The sequence below is a fragment of the Ctenopharyngodon idella genome, chromosome 8 (genome assembly GCF_019924925.1).
Source record: "Ctenopharyngodon idella isolate HZGC_01 chromosome 8, HZGC01, whole genome shotgun sequence".
Classification (NCBI taxonomy): domain Eukaryota; kingdom Metazoa; phylum Chordata; class Actinopteri; order Cypriniformes; family Xenocyprididae; genus Ctenopharyngodon; species Ctenopharyngodon idella.
In genome coordinates this window covers 16,513,606-16,537,990 of record NC_067227.1, presented here as the reverse complement: position 1 = coordinate 16,537,990, position 24,385 = coordinate 16,513,606, and the positions used below count along the sequence as shown (strand labels likewise).

General features: G+C 37.5%; 1 protein-coding gene across 3 annotated transcripts in view; it reads right to left on the bottom strand.

Moving 5' to 3' along the window:
* cpne5a (copine Va) overlaps nucleotides 1-24,385 on the bottom strand; it is an 89,018-nt gene that overhangs the window by 42,813 nt on the left and 21,820 nt on the right. Inside the window, exons 4-8 of one of the 3 annotated variants that reach the window (XM_051902005.1) lie at nucleotides 22,896-22,999; nucleotides 20,454-20,493; nucleotides 19,527-19,541; nucleotides 19,293-19,369; nucleotides 2,550-2,613 (exon numbers count right to left, since the gene is read on the bottom strand). In XM_051902005.1, coding sequence (XP_051757965.1) covers nucleotides 2,550-2,613; nucleotides 19,293-19,369; nucleotides 19,527-19,541; nucleotides 20,454-20,493; nucleotides 22,896-22,999 — 300 coding nt within the window. The other 2 variants (XM_051902006.1, XM_051902008.1) reach the window with 2 other exon arrangements.

Here is a 24,385-nt window from a genome sequence, read left to right as displayed (position 1 = left end):
GAATTGAGCAATCAAGCATGAGTGGCAGTTTTCTTTGAAATGCTTTCTTCAGCAACAGTAAACAACTTAATCGACAGCATAGTTAGTCAAATAAATGACAGACATTCAAAGCCCTTCACATCACATCTAAAGCTGCCTGTCTTTGGCCACATTGTACTTTGTAGATGAGACATTTCACTCGTTATTTTGGGTTTGTAGGTTTTATCTGGTCTTTAAATGTGATTCCACTATGTAACTTCTTAGAAAGAGACAGACTTTTGAAGATATTTGCAAACCTCGTTCTCACTATTAAACAGAGGTTTTCTCTCCACATGGTGCATTTCCTCATAGATGTTCTTTGCATGTACCTGATCAAAACCCGGCCTTTCATAACATCCTGTAAAATCTTTTGATCTACCATGTGAAATATATATAGATCAAGCAGATGTACCAATCTATTACTCTCACAGAGGGGAAAAGCTTTTTGAGCATTTCAAATGAGCTCGAGTGAGGCTGCGAGTGCATGCAATAGATCGTTCAAATGAGCAGTCCTTTGTGTGTGTTTGAGCCTGTAGTCAACGCAACATAGCCATTTACAACCCGGAAAAGCTGTAATTTACTCTGTGCTGCTATTTCAGCTATTTAATGAGTACAATCTCCAGTGACAGAGTAAACTTTACTAGACAGAGGAACGATACAGGAACATTCCAGTGAGAAGACATGATAAAGAGATGGGAGGGATGGAGATAGAAACTTTTTTGTGTTTTCCTGGATCACTGACCTCCTCAATCTACACAGCCATGGCATTGTTATATTTTACCTTGTAGTCTGAAGAGAATGAGATGAAATAAAACAACTGTGGACTGCAAAATAATATCAATTCAACATTTTTTCTATTACATTATCTTCGCTGGCTGCACTAAAAAAACAAAACAAATGAGTCAATTCTTTCAATGAATTCCACAAACTCCTTTACTGTGAATAAACCTTGAATCCATCAGAAAAGCAGATGAAACCAGATTCCAAACCTGTATAAATTTCTTTGTTCTGCTGTACACAAAGGAAGATATTTGGAAGAATGTTTGTAACCAAGCAGATCTCGCCCCCCCATTGACTACTATAGTATTTTTTTCCTACTATGGTAGTCAATGGTAGTCATATGACAATGCATATCAAAAGATCACATTTGATTTTTTGTAATAAACTATATTTAAAGATATTTTAGATATTTAAAAATGATATCAAAATAATATTTTATTACAAAAATAATAAAACAAAAAATATAATAAATATGAAAAAAATTGTATAATTGTATAAATAATTTTAATATAGTATTGTATATTAAAATAAAATACTATTCTGCAGAAAACACTTCATGGTCTGATTACCCACCGCACCTATTCATCAGTCTATGTATGTCTACAGAACCAGATTTCATCAAATGCCTCTTAATTAGCATTTTATTGCTTATCATTTTTCCAAGCCATCACTCCCATTTATAAGAAGCCTCTTATCATATACATCTAGTGCTATTCACTAATACCATCTCCAACCCTTCAGTATCCAACAGCAATCAAGACTTGATGTCAGAACAAATTTAAAATGCATAAGCAGAATATTAGATTGGATGGATGAACCTCTTCAGTTCGTTAGGCCCAGACAATTAATGCAGGTTGAAACAAGACATGTAGAAAATGTCCAAAGTGCTTCAAAGAGCAATCCAAGAATTCATATGTATACTTATAAGCATTCAAGTCTTAGAAGGGAACTTTAGAGACATTGTCGCCCTTGAATTGGTTCAAAGAGGTCACAAAATCCATATCTCACTTTGATTTTTTAAGCAAACCCAGATTATTTATACTCAAGCTGTGACAAGAGTTGATGCAACATTCCATTCTGTGTTTATTCTTCCTTGAAAACCTTGATGCCAATTCCATGATCCTTTGGTTCAATAAGAGCGGTTCTTACTAGCTGAAAGCATTCAGAAGAACAAGGGATTCAGAAGAAACAAAGCCTTCACTGTGTACTAGATCAAATTCTCTTACCCTACCCAATGGGCAATGCTGCAATGATCTTCACTACTGAATGTGCTGTAATTTTTCAACTGTTGCTCCATCAGCCCATGTTCTGGTTTTATTTAGTTAAAGTAAATGGCCGAAGGTTAATAATTCATGTTAGAAATATTAAATAATGATGCAAACCTGTGACTACAAATACCATGGCTTCTGTTATTCCATTATGTATGCCTTTAAAGCATTTTGTCAGTAAAATGGAAATAAAAGCATGAAAATATGTCTTTGGTGCTCAATTGGTTTTTGAAGTTGTTTCCCTTTTGTCTGTGGAGATAACATATTGTAGTTCATTTCTCCGGAATAATGTATTTGGCTGCCAGGCAGTGAATGGTCTGATCTCAAGAGTAAAACAGTCAGCTTTCTTATCAAAGTGAATCATTTCAGTTAAGGTTTTCACTGCTGAAGAGTTACATATATTTAGAAGAGAAAGGCGGTTGAAAAAACAATTATTCTGAGCAAAACTATTCTGTGGAGGATAAAGTAAAACTGCTGACTTACCCGACAGTTTCCAAGTTCCTCTGCAGTGAGAATAATGGTACCGCAGTTCTTCCCAGGGATGCCACTGTAAGAATAACACATACAGTGCATTAGTGTGTTACTGGGAATAGTAGGGCAGGAATACTGTAAAAGAAATACTGATAATAATGACCTGATTCCCATATAATTACAAAAAAAGTTTCAGGACTGCACATGGCCACATGCCAGAACAACAGCAGGATAAGTGATATCAGAGCTAAAATGATATACTGGGGAGCTGAAGATCATAGTTGAGTTGTGTGCTCACAAAAACTTGATATTTTAGTTCAGATCATTGTTTTGCCCTGAATGCGTCCTGCACAGTCAACAAACAGCAACCATCAGCTGTTAAAATAAATCTCTGCCTCAGGATGTGTTTTAGATGTTGTAAAGCTAAATCTTTGGCTGATTTGCACCAGTTTATTTCTGTCAATCACTGAAGATTCTAATTTAGATGTCACAATCAAACTCCAAAGTTTTGAAAAATGTGACATGTTTACAAAGTAAATAGTAGTAGGGATGTCTGGGGGCATCCTTTTTCCCCCAGGAGAATTTTTTTGTGATTTTAACATATAAACTAAGCATTCTGAGGCACTCCCACAAGAAAATAAATGGAAAAAACAACATTTGATTCAAGTAAAAAAAAAATAATAATAATAATTATTGACACTAGGGCTGGGCATTGACACAAATTTCACAATTAGATTCGATTTTGATTCAGAAGCATGCGATTTGATTTCGATTTGATTACCTTCAATTCAATAATGATTAATTTGGGGCCTATAAGGTAAAGTACATGGCAAATTTCCTCAAAAAATTATCTCTCAACTAATGCTGTAAACTATACAGGGAACCACAGCTGGTACATCATTATAATATTGAAGGTTAAAATTAATTGATTTGTAAGCTGTCATTTTTAATGACATAATTATGTTTCTACTCATTTTTAATATCGGCCTAAACATTTAAATGGTGGCTGTCATAAAACGGATTTATACATTCAATATTGAAACACATGTTAAGTACATGTATATGCAATGGCCTATAGTCACAGTGGATATATAACAAAATGTGGCTGACTAACGAGTTTTTTGACATTGAACGGCTTTTCTGAGGTAAATGTGACATTTTTACAAGCTATTTTTTGGCGCTTTTCCGCGGTTGATACAATGATTGATCGATTAACGTTACATATGACATGATACGGATTTAAGTAAGTTTTACTGCATCTTTCAACATAGCTTCGCTATTCATTCATCCTACATCCATTCATGTTTATTTCGTGTTGTAAAGCGGATGATCCGTTCACGTGCGCTCTGCCTCTGTTTGAACTGAAGTGCTACAGCGATGTGTCAGTCACACCACAAAGCGCCAAAAAAGATCACGACAGCTCGAGAGACGTTTATGGTCTCACTCCAGTCTATGGGAAAGTAGCCCATTTTCGATTGTTGTGAGGTTTATTGTGCCTGCAAACTCACCCTGACACCCCCCACCCCCGAAAAAAAAAACTCTTTGGATCTACACGATTCAAATAAATGACACATTTTGATTCAAAACAGTGAATTTCGCAGAAAAGCGACTAGTTTGCAGGTATGCATTCTGATTTTGTGCTCAAGAAACATTTCTTATTATAACAACTGAAACTTTTATACATTTTTTTTTTTTAGGATTCTTTGATTAATAGAAAGAAAACAGCATTTATTGAAAGAGAAATCTTTTTTAATATTATAATGTCATGTCACCCTTTAATGTGTCCTTTCTGAAAAAAATGATTAATTTATTTCAAAAAATCTTGCTGACAACAAATTTTTGAACACTAGTGTATATAATATAATTACATAATATTATTTTAGAATAGGGAGTCATTTTTCAACGAACACATATTATTGTTAAAAGTTCAAATGGCTGGTGGAAAACAAATTCACAATCTAAAGTTGAGGCCAGTTCATTTATTCTGTAAAAAAAATACACTGAATAATTCAAACACACAATGGATTTTTGGAGTTTCCCCATTAACCTTCTGAAGTTGCAGGATCACCAGAATTGTTTTGAACTGCCTCAGTCTCACCTCCACATGTAGGTTGGAAAGGTCAGTGTTTGCTGCTGCTCATATTTTCCCCTCGGGTATTAGAGATGACTTGTTGAAACGTATTGTGTTCAATTTGTTAAAAACAATTTCTTTGCTAAAGAAAAAAAAATCTTTTTTATACACTATTATGAATTCTCCAGTGTCTTTTCTATAGTATCTAAACCAATTCTCTTTGAATCGTTGACAGAGTGGTACAGTAAGTCATACAGCCAAACAGATTCTTTGATTCAATTCTTGAACATAAACCAGAAACAAGAAAACAGGGTTAACTGATGGAGTTCAGCTCATTTTCTAAGGTCATACCCTGATTAACGCTCTCAGAAACAGGCTTCCAAAATGCCAAAAAGATGAAAGCTTGCAACTGACAGCAATATTAAACATGTTGCACTGTAATTGCAAGATACGTGAACAAACTGACAACTGTAACATCCTTTATAACCATATTCATTCACAAGCTGCTGTATGTACTGTCATTCAGTGCGACAGGAGAGTAAAAATGATGAAACTGATTGAAATATGGCATTTTTTCCTATCACAAACCCCACTGGTATGGCCATTTGTTTATTTGGAAAGTAGCTTTTAACACTGTGTGTTAGCTGTGCTCTGCAGAAGAGCAAAATCAATGGTGCTCACACCACTCCCTGCTGCATCCCCAATTGATTAGCATCTGATCAAACATCTGAACCCCTCTGTGCCTTCAGCCTGACAGTGAACGCAGCACGCTATTTTATTCTTAATGAAAACTCACCGGAGTTTAATTTTCCTTTCTTAAATTGAAAAAGCTATTAAAAAAAAATGTTTGCATTGCATATTGCCACTGAAGCAATATCATGACCTGGAACCAAACCAGATAATCTAAGCTGTTTAAGGTCCACATCAGCAGAAAATAAGATTTTGAAAATTTCCCAGCCATTAAACTCTATGTGGAATTTAAGAATACATACACTGTCAGTTCAACTTTTCTCAAAAGTTTGGGGTCGGTAAGATTTCAGAAGGTTTTCACTCCGCAGTAATATTGTGAAACATTATTACAATTTAAAATAACCATTTTCTATTCTCTAAATATGGTTTCTTTATATTTTCAAATGTAATTCATTCCTGTGATAGCAAAGCTGAATTTTGAACAATCATTAAAGTCTTCAGTGTCACATGATCCTTCAGAAATCATTGATGATTTGGTGCTCAAGAAACATTTCTTATTATTATCAATGTTAAAATCAGTTGTTATAATGCTTAATATATAATATGATATATATTTTTAAGGTTCTTTAATTAACAGAAAGTTCATTTGAACAGCATTTTTTGGAAATATGAATCTTTTTGTAACATTATAAAGTCGTTGCTGTCACTTTTATTCAGCAAGGATGCTAGATACTTTGCATTTATGCAATAATTCAGTATAAATTAGACACAAACTCCATACCTTACACAAACTGCAGCCCATGATTTGACTATGGGCAGATTTTGTTGGCATTCCCAGCATTGCACCTTCCAAGGGAAAGCTCAATAATGTTGACATAAGCAATAACAATGATCTAGAGCTCACACCAGCATGAGGGAGGAGATCAAGGCATCTTTTTGCACATAGCTGAGAGCTTGATATCAACTTTCTAACCTTTAACTGAGGCCATTGGAGATTTGGAGGATCAATGATACTGTCCCAAATCCGCCATTCAAAGCCAAATGACTTATAAGTCAACATCACACAGCCCAACCTGTTCGGTATGATCAAACAGTCCTTTAACAAAGTATGCGCACTAAGTCCTGTCCTTAAGGAACAGGGGGAATATTTTTACATACTGATCACAGATGAAAGAAAGTTAGCTGAGAGGGGAGTTAGTTGGTATTATGCTGAATATTTTCAGTCTTTGTTGCACTTGGTACAGCCTTTTCTTCATCATGGCATCTGTGGCTGCTCGGCATCTCATTTCGAACGGGCAGGCCTGATTTGATCAGTTCATGTGAGAAGAGCAGGTGATTTATGGAGCTACTCGTCAGCCTAACAAATTTCTCGGTACTTGCGGCTTGTGAGGTAATTCTACATGCTATATCAGAAGCTATTCATCAAATTGTTGACAAAGACTCCAAGGTTTACAATAAGGGAAGATTTCTCTTTATGCTCATCCTCTAATGAATCACAGAAAATTGTATACTGTACCGAAGAATAAGATAAACTGCATTGTAATTAAACGTGGTGTCCCATGATGTCTTAAACCTGCCAAAAGCCCTCTGGGTAATCGAAAATGCTTAAATGTCATCTCACATGACTAAAGAAGATGCATAGGATTTAACGCTAGCCAGCATTGTCATTCCATACAGCAGGAAGTGAGATTTGTGGAGATGTTTGCACATTTCATCATTAGGATGAAGGATTATGTTGGTATTTAAGTAGACAGCAGGTTGACAGGTGAGAGAGGGGGAAAAATAAATGAACAATCAAGGCCGTCGTAAGGAACGTTGTCCCAGGCCCTGCGATGAGAGGCCAACTAAGGTCCTCTATGGAAGGTGTTTTCAAACTTGGGTCTGGGGATCCCATGGGTCCACAAAGGGTGCTAGGGAGTCTTTGATTTTTTTTAAAAAGGAGAAAAAAAAACACCTTTAAAAAAAATGATAATAATTGTTAATAATGTTGTTAAAAATTAAAAATAAATAATAATTTAAAATTGTTCCCCTGCCAAACAGCAGTGCATCACCGGCTCAGATTTCGGCACCACACCGGCATGAGAACCAGCACCATTTTGGTGGAAAAAGTGATAACAGAGAATAGCTGATTATACATGAATTAAAATGTTTGTTACGAGTTTAAATGCAGGTAATATTGTATATATGACTAAAAAAGGTGTAAAATAGGCTCTATTTTGAAATGTATTCACCCAAATGTGTCCAAAATGTGTGGTCCTGGTAAACCTCATGTCATTGTAATAGCAGACAATGACTTTTTTTTTTTTTTTTTTGGTCTCTTTAGTATAAATCATACTAAAATTATGTTTTTTGAAAATGTAAAAATGCAGAAAGTTGTCTGTGAGGGTTGTGTTTAGAGGGTTGTGTTTAGGTTTAGGGTTAGGGGATAGAATATACAGTTTGTACAGTATAACAATCATAGAAAGAAAATTATTGACACAGCCCACTCAATACTACATGTGATTGGTCCTCTATAAAAATGGTATCCTGTGCCTCATGATTTTCAGCACTGAGCATCATTCTTAGAGAATAAGTACTGAACATGAGAAAAAAAGAAGAAAACAGAGAAAGACAGATTAAATATTCATGTGTTTCAGAGTATGCGAGCACGTGTGTAACTAGAGTACCTGAAATAAACAGCCCTGTTTGAGAGCGATAAGCTGTGCATTCACAGACCATTGGGCTGTTAGGAACATTTACATTCATCTGTCTAACAAAGAGATTAAGTGAATAAGTTTATCCAGACTCATTTCATGTGAAACTAAGACAAACAGAGCGGAGGGTAAAATATGACGGATCGCTGATTCACTGCGCAGAGCGAGTCGCAGTCAAGCTGCATTACATAAAGCTCCAGAACTCCACAAGGGGTTGGAATGAGATTATAACTTAAATCCAATTGCTTTTCATACTTAGAAAGACATCCGTAATCCTTAAATATACCCGGATTTGAATTAAGATTGGTGCACTGTTCTCCACCACTTGTGGAGTTTAGTCTTCCAACGGCCTCAAAAGCCTAAACACAGCAACAGTGAATATTCTGACACCTGAAGAATCCTGCAAAATAGCTTTAACCAAAAAAAAAAAAAAAATCAAAGCTTCGCACATGATTTGCAAGTGGCTGCATAATCCATAATTAATAGGAAACCTCCTGGCTAACCGACCATTGCTTTATCATAACGAAGACTCATTTTCAGCATCCAGAGCTACTTAAGACGCATAGCAGTTAAACAAGCTTCGAATGAATAATTATTGTTTATTGTGCGAGAATGCATACCTACAATTCAATGTTATTCTTAAAACAATCGATTCAACATAATGGAGTTACCGGATCTACCTCAGCTAAACAGAAGCCATTCATCTAGCAGAAGAGAAGGGGATGTTTGTTACAGACCTGAAATTGTGCTTACTCTGGGTATCTGACTTTCCTTGAATGAGATATTCTTCAGAGAGTCATTTTTGTGTCATAGCTGATACATTTTCTTCTTCTTACCACTCCTACCTGACTGTGCATAGGGATTGATAGCATTCATATCTATAATTCTGTTTGCTTTTGTCCTTATGGCTATAGGCTGCTGCCTATAGTGGAATCTGTTTAAAAATATGGCACCGTAAGCATGTCAGAGGTCTCCTACTGTAGTAAAAAGAGAAGAATAAATCCTTCTAGAGGTCACCGAGATGGCAGTGTGCCTTTGTGCAGTCATGAGACACTGACCACTAAGTGAACAAATCAGCTATTGTCAACATGACAACAGGTAGAATACCCATGAGGTAAAATTTGTTTCCGGCACTGGAGGCGTTTTACATGGTCTGTCTGCTCAGCCGAGATCATTGTATACATTATGATAACAATTCCCTTGCATAAATGACCCTAGCCTAGAGTGCTGCTCTAGATGGAATGGAAAATGCATTTCCTGTCCTGAGCTCTCTGAAAATGACAGAATGGCTTAAAATTTCATTTTGTGATGGGGACCTATAAAAAAAGGCACTGAAAAGCACCATCCTTCAGTGTGAATGTTTGTGTATTTGCATAATATGGAGCGGCTTAGACCATCACGGATTCCTGTGCTGAATGTGTGAACTCCAATTTAATTCATCCAAGGTGATGGATCAACACTTACAATTTAGGTGGGACAGGTATTTGAATATTCTGATTTTGCAGTTTTGCAGACCTGCTGTTGCTGTACTGTGTACTGTGTACTGTGTACTGTGGCTCTTACATACTGTTTTAATTTATAATTTTAAAAGCCAATATATATATATATATATATATATATATATATAAGTAAAAATTACTTGAACAAAACCAGTTTATTATTTATGATTAAATCAACCTTTCTCCAATGAAAGTAGACTATAATAGTCAGTAGTTGGATCATGCAGAAATAGCTCTGGTGTATCAGAGCAACATCACAGCACATTTTTGCAGTTTGTTTTGCTTGGAGGGATTTTTTTTGGGACTGTGCTCATCATTGAGGGCAAAAGCTTCCTCCAAAAGATTTCTCTGCCCTGTCTGCTGTTGCACTCTACAGCTCACAGTTCGTTGTGCATTTTTGTCTGGTTACCATTTAAATTTGAAAGACTTTTTTCTTCAGTAAAAAGCTCAAACAGCCCGCAGTCAGAAACTCATGGCTGTGTTGTCCCACCAGAGTATCGAATCTGAGGCCTAGATAAGACTCACTGGCCCATATTTCTCTCTCTCTCTCTCTCTCTCAACCTCTCTCTCTCTCTCTCTCTCTCTCTCTATTTCTCTGTTTTTCCACTCCCTCCCTCTCTATTTGTCAGTGCAGCTCAGCATAATGCATTTCCAGAATCAAAGCATACAAGTCCTGTTTAACGCTGATATAAAGCACAGGCTCAGTCCATCAGCATGACATAATAACCCAATGCCATGGGCCAGAAGCATCATCCCCATTTAAACTGAATGGGGCACAAAAAAACAAATGTCAAAGCTGCCCTTTTCTATACAATGAAAATGCAAAATAAGCAGAAATAAGAAAATAAAAGGCACCAAGTAAGCTATAACTGCTACCAATGATCCCTGAAAAAAAAAAAAAAAATCCTATGTATTAGGGATGCACCGAAATTTCAGAAAATGGCATTTTTGTTTTTTGACTGAAAGAGAAAAAACGGCCAAAAATATGAGCCAGAAACATACGTCGCCCCATCCCTCAGTGTTTAGTGCTCAGGTTTCACTCTCACTCCAGCCATTATCACTGCGTGGTGTGACGCTCCGCTCAATATTTCAATTGGTCAGGATTGAAGGGAAAATGGATGCTTCCATCCCTTCCATTCACCTTCCAACACGACAATGATCCTAAACATACCACCAAAAGAAAAACGCAAAGGCATAAGGATAGGAAGGTGAATGTCCTTGAGTGGCCAAGTTAGAGCCCTGACTTAAATCCGATAGAAAATCTGTGGATGGACTTAAAGAGAGTAGTCCATTGTCATTCACCATGGAATTTGACTGAACTTGAGCAATTCTGCAAGGAAGAATGGGTAAAATATTCCCCAATCTAGGTGTGCAAAGCTAGTACAGACATATCCAAAAAGATTAATGGCTGTAATTAAAGCAAAAGGGGGCTCTACGAATATTATTAAATCATGAGACTGATGACTTTTCCAACCATGTTATTCTAGTTTTTCAATTTTTAATAATCCTCCAAAATGGTTTATAATGTTATTTTCACTTTGCTGATGAGGGTTATAATGTGGACATACAGCTTAATAAAGTTAGACTTAATTTATTTTATTTTCCAAGTTGTAATGTGACAAAGATTTTTACAGGGTATGATGACTTTCTATAGGCACAGTACATATATATATATATATATATATATATATATATATATATATATATATATATATATATATATATACCCACACACACACACACACATACATACAACCCGAGTTCGGGAAATGTTGGGACGTTTTTTAAATTTGAATAAAATGAAAACTAAAAGACTTTCAAATCACATGAGCCAATATTTTATTCACAATAGAACATAGATAACATAACAAATGTTTAAACAGAGAAATTTTACACTTTTATCCACTAAATGAGCTCATTTTAAATTTGATGCCTGCTACAGGTCTCAAAAAAGTTGGCACGGGGGCAACAAATGGCTGAAAAAGCCAGAAATTTTGAAAAGATGCAGCTGGAAGAACATCTAGCAACTAATTAAGTTAATTGATATCAGGTCTGTAACATGATTAGCTATAAAAGGGATGTCTTAGAGAGGCAGAGTCTCTCAGAAGTAAAGATGGGCAGAGGCTCTCCAATCTGTGAAAGAGTGCGTAAAAAGATTGTGGAATACTTTAAAAAAAAAAATTTTTTCCTCAACGTCAAATTGCAAAGGCTTTGCAAATCTCATCATCTACAGTGCATAACATCATCAAAAGATTCAGAGAAACTGGAGAAATCTCTGTGCGTAAGGGACAAGGCCGAAGACCTTTATTGGATGCCCGTGGTCTTCGGGCCCTCAGATGACACTGCATCACTCATCGGCATGATTGTGTCAATGACGTTACTAAATGGGCCCAGGAATACTTCCAGAAACAAATGTCAGTAAACACAATCCGCCATGCCATCTGCAGATGCCAACTAAAGCTCATGCAAAACGGAAGCCATATGTGAACATGGTCCAGAAGCGCCGTTGTGTTCTGTGGGTGAAGACTTATTTGAAATGGACTGTTTCAAAGTGGAAAAGTGTTCTATGGTCAGACGAGTCCAAATTTGACATTCTTGTTGGAAATCATGGACGCCGTGTCCTCCGGGCTAAAGAGGAGGGAGACCTTCCAGCATGTTATCAGCCTTCAGTTTAAAAGCCAGCATCTCTGATGGTATGGGGGTGCATAAGTGCATACGGAATGGGCAGCTTGCATGTTTTGGAAGGCACTATGAATGCTGAAAGGTATATAAAGGTTTTAGAGCAACATATGCTCCCCTCCAGACAGCGTCTATTTCAGGGAAGGCCTTGTGTATTTCAGCAGGACAATGCAAAACCACATACTGCAGCTTTTACAACAGCATGGCTTCGTCGTAGAGGAGCCCGGGGGCTGAATTAGCCTGCCTGCAGTTCACATATTTCACCTATAGAGAACATTTGGCGCATTATTAAACGAAAGACGACCATGAACTCTTCAGCAGCTGGAAAGCTGTTTTGAAAAGAAGAGGAGATGCTATACCATGGTAAACATGCCCCCGTCCCAACTATTTTGAGACCTGTAGCAGGCATCAAATTTGAAATTAGCTTATTTTGTGCATAAAATTGTAATGTTATCTATGTTCTATTGTGAGTAAAATATTGGCTCATGTGATTTGAAATTTTTTATTCAAATTTAAAAAAATGTCCCAACATTTCCGGAATTCGGGTTGTGTATATATATATATATATATATATATATATACAGTATACAGTATACAGTGGGTACGGAAAGTATTCAGACCCCCTTAAATTTTTCACTCTTTGTTATATTGCAGCCATTTGCTAAAATCATTTAAGTTCATTTTTTTTCCCCATTAATGTACACACAGCACCCCATATTGACAGAAAAACACAGAATTGTTGACATTTTTGCAGATTTATTAAAAAAGAAAAACTGAAATATCACATGGTCCTAAGTATTCAGACCCTTTGCTCAGTATTTACTAGAAGCACCCTTTTGATCTAATACAGCCATGAGTCTTTTTGGGAAAGATGCAACAAGTTTTTCACACCTGGATTTGGGGATCCTCTGCCATTCCTCCTAGCAGATCCTCTCCAGTTCTGTCAGGTTGGATGGTAAACGTTGGTGGACAGCCATTTTTAGGTCTCTCCAGAGATGCTCAATTGGGTTTAAGTCAGGGCTCTGGCTGGGCCATTCAAGAACAGTCACGGAGTTGTTGTGAAGCCACTCCTTCGTTATTTTAGCTGTGTGCTTAGGGTCATTGTCTTGTTGGAAGGTAAACCTTCGGCCCAGTCTGAGGTCCTGAGCACTCTGGAGAAGGTTTTCGTCCAGGATATCCCTGTACTTGGCCGCATTCATCTTTCCCTCAATTGCAACCAGTCGTCCTGTCCCTGCAGCTGAAAAACACCCCCACAGCATGATGCTGCCACCACCATGCTTCACTGTTGGGACTGTATTGGACAGGTGATGAGCAGTGCCTGGTTTTCTCCACACATACCGCTTAGAATTAAGGCCAAAAAGTTCTATCTTGGTCTCATCAGACCAGAGAATCTTATTTCTCACCATCTTGGAGTCCTCCATGTGGGCTTTCATGTGTCTTGCACTGAGGAGAGGCTTCCGTCGGGCCACTCTGCCATAAAGCCCCGACTGGTGGAGGGCTGCAGTGATGGTTGACTTTCTACAACTTTCTCCCATCTCCCGACTGCATCTCTGGAGCTCAGCCACAGTGATTTTTGGGTTCTTCTTTACCTCTCTCACCAAGGCTCTTCTCCCCCGATAGCTCAGTTTGGCCGGACGGTCAGCTCTAGAAAGGGTTCTGGTCGTCCCAAACGTCTTCCATTTAAGGATTATGGAGGCCACTGTGCTCTTAGGAACCTTAAGTGCAGCAGAAATTTTTTGTAACCTCGGCCAGATCTGTGCCTTGCCACAATTCTGTCTCTGAGCTCTTCAGGCAGTTCCTTTGACCTCATGATTCTCATTTGCTCTGACATGCACTGTGAGCTGTAAGGTCTTATATAGACAGGTGTGTGGCTTTCCTAATCAAGTCCAATCAGTATAATCAAACACAGCTGGACTCAAATGAAGGTGTAGAACCATCTCAAGGATGATCAGAAGAAATGGACAGCACCTGAGTTAAATATATGAGTGTCACAGCAAAGGGTCTGAATACTTATGACCATGTGATATTTCAGTTTTTCTTTTTTAATAAATCTGCAAAAATGTCAACAATTCTGTGTTTTTCTGTCAATATGGGGTGCTGTGTGTACATAATGAGGAAAAAAAATGAACCTAAATGATTTTAGCAAATGGCTGCAATATAACAAAGAGTGAAAAATTTAAGGGGGTCTGAATACTTTCCGTACCCACTGTATATATATCAAAGATAAATTGCCTTACATTGGAGTCAATTTGATTAAATCTCTACCATTAAAGGAGAAAGATTTACAGGTGCTTTTAAGGCACAGATGGACCAAATGTACTGAATTCAATAAGGTTTATGTTACCTCCCTTCCTATATTGCCTATATGAACACAATCTGAAGTGTAGACAGCTCTAATTGAATCTAAAGCTGGGCTCTGTTTTGTGTTCTTTCAGCACACAGCCAGTGAAGGGGAGATGATGAATTAACATTGCTGAAATTCAAATCCAATCAGACTAGTTTTGCAGTTTGTCTTAAAGCAGTTCAACCTGCGGCTAAATTCTCCTTACACTCTGTTTATTGCCAAACAATTCTCTGTATTCAGCTGCTAAGTCTGTAGTCTGTGATGTATTTATTTCAACACAACGGATGGATACATTTCAAGAGATGACTGCATCTATATCAGCTGCACAGTATAGATGTGAACGCTATAGTCTGTTTCCTGCAATAGATACACAAAGACAGCTCTATGGCTATCTGAAATTACTGAAGTGTGGAAAGAGGAGGAAAGGGGTTTGCCTATGTGTAATAAAGACGACAATTCAATTGCACACACTTACATAGAGTACAAAGTTATTTTCTCTTTCCTTCAATTATCTATTCAAATAAAGTTTGCCTGAACACAAATCCAACGTCAATTGCTTCATCCCAATTCACCTACTTATACTGTACACTAAAAGTATATTCTCTTTTTGTTTCAGTTCATTTAATTAACTTGACTAGTCAACAATTCTATATTTTATAAGGAGAGAAAAGCAGCAGCACACTGATCTGCCAGTTGTGGGTCTTTCAAGCAGAGAACTCTCCTCATATTTTTGCATAATAATGCACATAAAAGGCCCAATTTGGACCTTCAATCCATTGAACCCTGTTGAAGTCCACTATATGGAGAAAAATCCTGGAATGTTTTCCTCAAGAACCTTAATTTCTTAAGACATAAACATCTTGGATGACATGGGGGTGAGTAAATTATCAGGAAATTATAAAATTACATCTTCAGATTAAAAGCAATATGTGTGTGCCGATGTGTAGTGTCATATGTACATTGGCATCAATAGCTTTTTATTTATAAATTAATTAATTAATCAAATCCATATTTGGTGTGACACCCTTTGCTTTTCACTGGACTTTTAGACAAGGATTTTGCTAAAGGAACTTTTGGAAAACTAAAATTAATATTTTCTACTGACACACTAAAGCAGAAAATAAAAATAACTATCTCAAGACGAATATTTTTGTGAAACATCTAGACTTTTGCACAGTATTGTATGTTGGTGACTCTCCAGACAGCAGTTGTTGACTACAGTGCTGTTCATTCTATTCAATATACCTGCTGTCAGACTTTGTTTGCGTGTCCTGAAAATTTAAGACAGTCACCTCAGTGTGGAAACCAGTTGCTACTCTGACAACTAACAGAATTCTGTACGAACACAATTTCATTTAGCTCTCTAAAACAGAACTGACAAGCGTTTTCTGCTGCTGTGTGAATGCAGTCTCTCTTTGTTACAGCCTTCACCCTTCCATGTCTGTCTCCATCTAGTTTAACACAGTCTGGGAAAACTGTACAGAGATCAGGGGCTCAAATTCCCCCCTAAAGCTCTTAAACTCCCACAGATTTTGAGCAGAACAGCTCATCATCACTGGGAAATCTCTTCACCCCAAATATCTCCAATTGCACCCTCCTTTCTGCACAGATAATGCCCATAAATGAAAGCAATTCACACGCCTCAGTCCAGCATGAGATTGAGTGGGTGTTTCAGGTTGATCAATAAGGGTCTGCTCGACCCACAGCATTCAGTTGTGTACTGTATATAAAGGCTAACTAAACCCGGCAATCATTACATCTACCTCCTAAACTTCAGCTCTATTGTATTCTCTTGTATTATCTATTCTCAGCCAGCACAGATTTAAAACCGTTCCAGCTCATGGAGGGGGTGGGAAGATGTGTCTGCACTTTTAAGTCCCAGGGGTAGATTTTTATTAAAACTAACATATTTTTTCTTTTTGTTCTATAAAGATCAAACTATACTGTCACTTATTTTTCCTATATTTCAAAAACATTTACATTTTTTGTATAGATTTTATTTTTGTTTGACGTTTAAAATTTAATTTATTGTTGTAAAATGACAATTTTACAATCGGGAGAATCCACTGTAAGTAATGATGTGCCATTTTCTACAATCTATGCATGTTTCTTGAAGTTATAAGCGGAAATGCCAAGTGATAGCTACATTTTAGTTTTAGTCAGCATCTGTGCGCCTGTGGGGTTTTATGTGTCGTAATTGCGTGATCAATATCTCGTGATCGGCTTATTGGATTATGCTGATGTTGGACTCATTTTAATCGTAAGAATTTTCCACAATCGGAGCATGTTTCTTGAAGTTACGAGTCAAAACGTGACATAACTGCTGCATCGGTTTATTACAAAAACTCGCTCAAGTTTAGTCAAAGCCCAAAACAATTCTACTCGTATTCTACTCTGTGAGACCTTTCAAATGACATATAACACATGATTATCTGAGCTATATGCTGCTTTTGACACATTGGAGTACATAGTACAAAAAAAGAAATATTTCAGAAATTATTATTATTATTTTTTTTATTCTTTTTCAGCAAATAACAGTACTTAGGAGTTAATCAACCGGCTACATGGTGGCGCCCGCGGGCGGTACACTTCGTTTTAGAGTTATGACTCAGCACTCTTTAAGAGTTGAACAAAATGGTTTAAAATGCATTAAAAAGCTGAGTTTCTAAGCTTTAAAATTATACCTATTTTGTGTTATTCCTGTCAGTGGTTGCTTAGTAATTTGATTATGATTTTTTTCCCGGGGGGTGGTGTCCTGCCGGCGGGACACTTCGGGCTTAAGGGGTTAACATGCTATAAAAAATGATCTGTGGGGTGTTTTGAGCTAAAACTTACACATACACTAACACATACACACTCTGGGGACATCAGAGACTTATTTTACATCTTGTAAAAGTGGCATTATATGACCCATGAAATGTAATATATCTGTGATTGTCAAACTATGCAAAAAGTTTGAAAGTGTAATTTAATTGTACAAAATGCTAGCCATAAAAGCAGCCTTAACAAAACAAAAGACATTTTGTCTCACAAATATTCAACAATATCTACAATATCAGTGCCAGTAGTTGAAGAAACCGCCACCTCTAGGGTTGCATGTCAAATTCTTTAGGAGTAAACGCAGCATGGAAGTCTAGTTGTGTTCCATTAGCGTTTGCAATCTGCACCGACAAGCCTAATCTGCTACACTGACATGAGACATAGATGGTGAGGGATAGATGGGAGTATCCATCATCATTCCGCAGTTATAACGCTTTAAACTACACCAGAACACCAGGCTACGGCCCATTTCAGCAAGATCTGAACAGGAAGACAGTTTAAACCGATCAAGTGGAGTGCATGATAGTTGCTTGGCCAAAGTCAAAATATACAAGGCCTGTGTGCTTCAGTTCATACAAATATAAAGTTAATTAAGAAGAAAATGTTTATGGCCTAAGTAGCAAAAGATGACTCATTGGTCAAACAAGCTTTGGCGCTTGCACAAATAGTTTAGCACCAAATAATAACTCAATTGCTAAATGAAATATGGAGCAGATGCACTAAAACTGTAAAAAAGGGTATTTCAAGGAAAATATTCAAGGCAACAAGATGCTTTGAGATTTTTTCTTTTTCCTCCCAACAACTCTTAATAATTGTTGCCAATAATACTACTTTGTCTGGCTAATTTGAATGTATTCATTTAATGTTTTTTTTTTTTCATCAATCAAAATGTCTTACTCAAATTGCAAAAAAAAAGCAAAAACTGGATTTTTTGTTCAACAAATTATCACAAGCAGTTTATCAGAATTTTAAACAGCTAATATGAAGTAACTCTGCAATCTGCCTCTGAAGATGACAACATCTTGCATAACAGAAATAATGTGTACAAAAATTATATATAGACACACAGGGACCTCAATGAATAGACAAACATCATTAAGTGACGAAATAAGCTTTCAACAACACCACAGAACAAAAGAACTTAAAAAAAAAAAAAAAAAAAAAAAAAGCATTCTGGGAGTTTACAAAGACAATATTTGGAATAAGTACCATTCAAAAGTCTGGGGTCAGTAAGAACTTTTTTTTTTGTTTGGATCCATTAAAATGATGAAAAGTGATAGTCAAAGATTTTTTTTAATAAATACTTTTCTTTTGAATGTTCTATTCATCAAGGTATCCTGAAAAAAAATGTTTCCAGGTTTACACAACAATATTAGGCAGCACAACTTTTTTCAACATTGCTAATAAGAAATGTTTCTTGAGCAGTAAATCAGCATATTAGAATGATTTCTGAAGGATCATGTGACTGGTCTTCAGTATGCTGGAGTATGCTGAAAAATTCAGATATGCCATCACATTTTAAAGTATATTAAAACAGAAAAGAGTTATTTTATATTGTAATAATATTTCACAATAGTACTGTTTTTAGTGTATATTTTATCAAATAAATGCAGCCTTGGTGAGCAGAAGAGAATTTTTTTCAATAGCATTAAAAAAACCTTACCTAGGAAAACTTTTTTGTAAATAATTTATGTGTAAGTTATTTCTTAGTATATGTGGAACACCAATGAAAATTCCCATTTTTACAGTGTAGATAGATAGGCAGCAAATAGGAATGAAGGTCATCTACTTAAGAACATCTGCACAGAAAGCCATTTCTTTGTTTGCTGTGGCTAGTAATCTGTCTGAGATGGTTTCAGGCACAACCGTTGAGCCCATACAGCTTCTCTAACTTTGAATACATCCCGATCTGATTGAGGAGGTAAGCGTGGCTGATAGAACAGTGCATTAGCTTCTTACCCCAGAGGCTTTTCCAGATGACTGCCTGGTGAACCCACTATCTCACCCAGAGTGCAGAAGGTCTGACCTAGGAAATCCTACAGAAGGGCAGCCCGAACAAAAGAAAGACCAAAGGAGGCAGTATTGGCACGCAGGAAGTAAAGAAGAGAGAGCAGAATGAGTCAGGGTGGTACTGTGTATAAATGAGTTGTACCGGTAAAGAGAAAATTCTAGGAGTGCAAGGCAGAGACGTACGTTGAAATCGGAGGGCTTCCAGGAGGGAGGTGAGGCCGCAAATATATCAATAACAACAGAGCATATCATGTAACAGAAAAGACAAAAAAAAAAAAAAAATACAAACGAATTGAAGAAGTCAGGTCGAAGAGGATAGGAGAGAAAAAACGAGAGTTAGAGAATAGTGAGAAAGGATCTTGGAGAAGAGAGAAAGGGGAAAACACCCACGATGACCATGGTTTACAAAACAAAAAATAAATAAAGAGTAAGAACCGAATCATGAATCTGAATTTCACTGAAAATGAAAATGGACAGACACACACACCCACACAAAACATTCGGTTGGTTCTATGCAAAACCATAATTTCACCAACTGCCTCCACTTGTTTATTGTCTGCATAGTTTTGGTACAGTTTTTAATAATTATGCAACTCAAATAATGATGGAAAAATGTCCAAAAAAAAAAAACCTACAACCAATTATTTTATAATACTTATATACATTTTATAAAGTATAATAAATTACATAGAAAGAAAGCCTGTTTCTGCTAAAAAGAATCACAATGACTGAGAAAGAAAAGTGGTGCAAGTGTTCCCTCAATTCATTATATACTGTAGCTTGCCTTTTATCAGTTTAATAGGGAACTGTCTATATTTCTGTGTATTTCCAAAGTTTAAGCACATTGCAGAATACAGTGTGCTATTTCGAGCCAAAGTGAGTTATATTAGAGAGCCAGAGAGAGAACTTTACTTCTTCAGTTTTGCACAGCTTTGATAATGATACAAAATTGCATAAAACCAACTGCAGAATGAAGAAGCATGCATGTAAACAATATGAGTGCAATCGCCAATGAACACAAGGAAATTTCATATATATCCAAGCAAACACACATGCACATACATATATACATACACAAAAAGCACATACAAAGTGCTGCAGTATACTCACATGTTTGGCCAGATCAGGACTTTTAGAGTCAATGTCATATCTGAAATCCAAGAGAACAGATTCAGTCAGTATTGTTAGATGATAGCATGGTCCATTTTCTCTTGCTACGTGTTATGAAGAAGAATGCTCAACCATCCTCACATTATTTGATCTGGAATGGACTAATGATAATGATAATATTTTGATTTCTTATAGAGAATGTCTCTTAAACTCCGCATGTGTTTTCTAAATGCATGTTATAGATCTTATTGTGAACAATTCATCTGTGCATCCATTAATTTATTTTTCAATTTTACCTTGAAATTGACCTTGTATAATGTTTCATTAAAATGTCATAACTGGACCTTCCAGTGAAAAATGACACACTATATTGCCAAAAGTTTTGGGATACCTGCCTTTACATGCACATGAACTTTAATGATATCCCATTCTTAATCCATAGGGTTTAATATGGAGTTGGCCCACCCTTTGCAGCTATAACAGCTTTAACTCTTCTGGGAAGGCTTTCCACAAGGTTTAGGAGTGTGTTTATGGGAATTTTTGACCATTCTTCTAGAAGCGCATTTGTGAGGTCAGGCAGTGATGTTGGCGAGAAGGCCTGGCTCGCAGTCTCCGCTCTAAGAGGTCAGGACTCTGTGCAGGCCAGTCAAGTTCCTTCACACCAAACTCACTCATCCATGTCTTTATGGACCTTGCTTTGTGCACTGGTGCGCAGTCATGTTGGAACAGGAAGGGGCCATCCCCTGAGAGCATGAAATTGTGCAAAATGTCTTGGCATGCTGAAGCATTAAGAGTTCCTTTCAATGGAACTAAGGGGCCAAGCCCAACCCCTGAAAAACAACCCCACCCCTCCACCAAACTTTACACTTGGCACAATGCAGTCAGGCAAGTACCGTTCTCCTGGCAACCATCAAACCCAGACTCGTCCATCGGACTGCCAGACAGAGAAGTGTGTTTTGTCACTCCAGAGGACACGTCTCCACTGCTCTAGAGTCCAGTGGCGGCGTGCTTTACACCACTGCATCCGACTCTTTGCATTGCACTTGGTGATGTAAGGCTTGGATGCAGCTGCTCGGCCATGGAAACCCATTCCATGAAGCTCTCTACGCATTGTTCTTGAGCTAATCTGAAGGCCACACGAAGTTTGGAGGTCTGTAGCTATTGACTCTGCAGAAAGTTGGCGACTTCTGCGCACTGTGCGCCTCAGCATGCGCTGACCCCGCTCTGTGATTTTACGTGGTCTACCACTTCGTGGCTGAGTTGCTGTTGTTCCCAATTGCTTCCACTTTGTTATGAAACCACTAACAGTTGACTGTGGAATATTTAGTAGTGAGGAAATTTCACGAATGGACTTATTGCACAGGTGGCAACCTATCACGGTACCACTCTTGAATTCACTGAGCTCCTGAGAGCGACCCATTCTTTCACAAATGTTTGTAGAAGCAGTCTGCATGCCTAGGTGCTTGATTTTATACACCTGTGGCCATGGAAGTGATTGGAACACCTGAATTCAATGATTTGGAGGGGTGTCCCAGTACTTTTGGTAATATAGTGTACTTCTCTCTGATGATGTATGCCAGACTTATCCAATCATTTTGTCCGCCTCTGCAAGCTCATGTTCATCTGCCGTCTCTTAAGTTCAATGCCCCACATCTCAAAATCAATCAAGAATCAATGCATAGAATCAAGTGCCCATCCTAGTTTTTTTAGTTTAGAATAATTTGTCACACTCGGCTGTACATCACAATATGGAAGAAAACATTTGTCGCTAGTTCCGTTGCATCGTGACTTTAACAAATCAAAACTTGAATTTGTATCTGGTTGCCATGATAATTTTGTCCGAACAATAGAAAATAGAAGGAGTGTTATTTTTGCAATTACATTTCACTACTGGTGAAGAAATTATACGTTTCACCCTAAATCAGATCACCGTTAGACTGCATTTAAATTCTTGTTCTGAGGCACAGCTGGTTGGCTCAGTGAATATTTGCATTGGTATAAGCGAGAGTTGGCACAAACGTGAAAGGTTTCTCGCTGACGGCACACTGAACTCTCCAATTAAGTCCAGCCTGCACTGCAGGGGCCTCTTTTCTACTCAGCAAAACCCATTTAAGGTGGTGAATGTGAGCGAGATGGACAGTCGGGTGCAGGGAAGGGAGGAACACACTGTAAATCATCTGGGATCCCGTGCCACACATTTGCTTTTGAACCGCTGCGTAAAGATTGAGGATAAAACTCATCTGAAATATTTATCACCCTTCCACTGATCCAGCCCCTTACACATGACAGTCAAGAGAGAGGCAGCATTAATAATTACAGAAGAAGACACACTAGGAGAGGGAGAGACAAACAGACAGAGCGAGAGCAGAAAGCCCGGAGTGGGACAGCACATCGGAGAGTCGGGCAGATTCCTGTGTGTCAGCATCAAAGGGAATAACTCACATGTCAAACCGAAGATTCTGTTTCTCCTCAAAGAAATAGTCCAGGATGTACTTTCTCACAAAGTCTGGGTTCAGGGTGTTGTCGATGACTTCAGTTCTCCCAAACTACACAAAAAGAGAGAGAGAACAGCTACATGGGAATGAAAAAGTTGTCACAGTGCAGCCACAGACAAGTCTATATCCATTTAACTGCCCTGTTCTTGTGACTCTGCAGCCATAGGAAAAACTAGAAGAGGTGATATTTTGAGAGGCTAAGTATCCATGCTACTAATGAACAACAGGAACCCCTGCTCAGAATCAGTAATGTTTGTGTGGCACGTATGTATATGTATGTGTGTGTAAGTGCAAATGAAGACTACAGGTAATACATATTCAGGAATATTCATATTCATGAGTTCAAGGCTCTGAGCTCATGCCTTGGATGTCACTTTAATGACAGTCTATTCATCCACCTGAACATATGCATTACTGCAAACTGTGATTTCTATGTTAATGTACAAATAACAGTTTTGCTCCAGCTCTCTGTGTTATATCTGAATTACTGTGCAACCATAAACATTCCCATTTCAAAATATTCCTTGTGTAACACCCTCTGAAAAAGCAGAAAGCCTTTCGATTCACTATGATAAAAGCTCCTCTTCATCTTCTACTGTCTCTGTAAGGATGTGTCCATAGTTAGTTTTATGTAAGAAACATAAATCAGAGTTTGGAATTAGAGAGGGTGGGTGAACGTTTCAGAATCTAATGCCAGTAGAAATGAAAAGGAGGAGGGAAAAGGAAACAAGAAGGAAGGGAGGAAATGAAAGTAAAGCATTTAAGAAAAAAACTAAAAGAAAGAACTAAACTAAAACATATAAAATACTGTGAAGTATTTTATAAGTGAAGAGTTCATTTGCAAAAACTGATAAACGCCACTTTAAAAAAAAATGAACTGCTGTGCGTTATTCTCCACATATAGCACGTTCTGAACCATAAATCCGTTTTGTCAGAAAAGCCGGTATTGTCCACTGTCAAGGCATTGCGAGTTCACGTTTTACAGCAAAAGCCGACAAGCGCCCTTGTTGTTTGTGTACAGAAACTGATAAGTCTGTTTTAGTGAATCAGCGCGCAGTATTCAGGTCAGGTGACATGGCTTTTAGTCACTTCAAAAAGACACACAGAGGGAAGTTTCGTCAAAGCTGACTAAAAGTGATCGAGGATTTATAATTTCAACTCCTGCAAGTCCATGTACACGTCTTACATGCTGAAACCTTGTTTGTTCTTTTGCGTTTGTGTGTGTGCGCGCGCACATGCGTGCATGCCTGTGTGTGTGTGTGTGTATGTGTGTGCCAATCTGTTTGTGTGTGTGTGCGTTTGTGTGCACACGCTTGTTTAAGTGCGTTTTAAATGCAGTTACAAAGCAATTACTTGGTTTTGTTTAACTGAAATATGGAGTTATCTGCTTTTGCCAAAAAACGGCTGCTGGAGTTATCTGCATTTGCTAAGAAACAA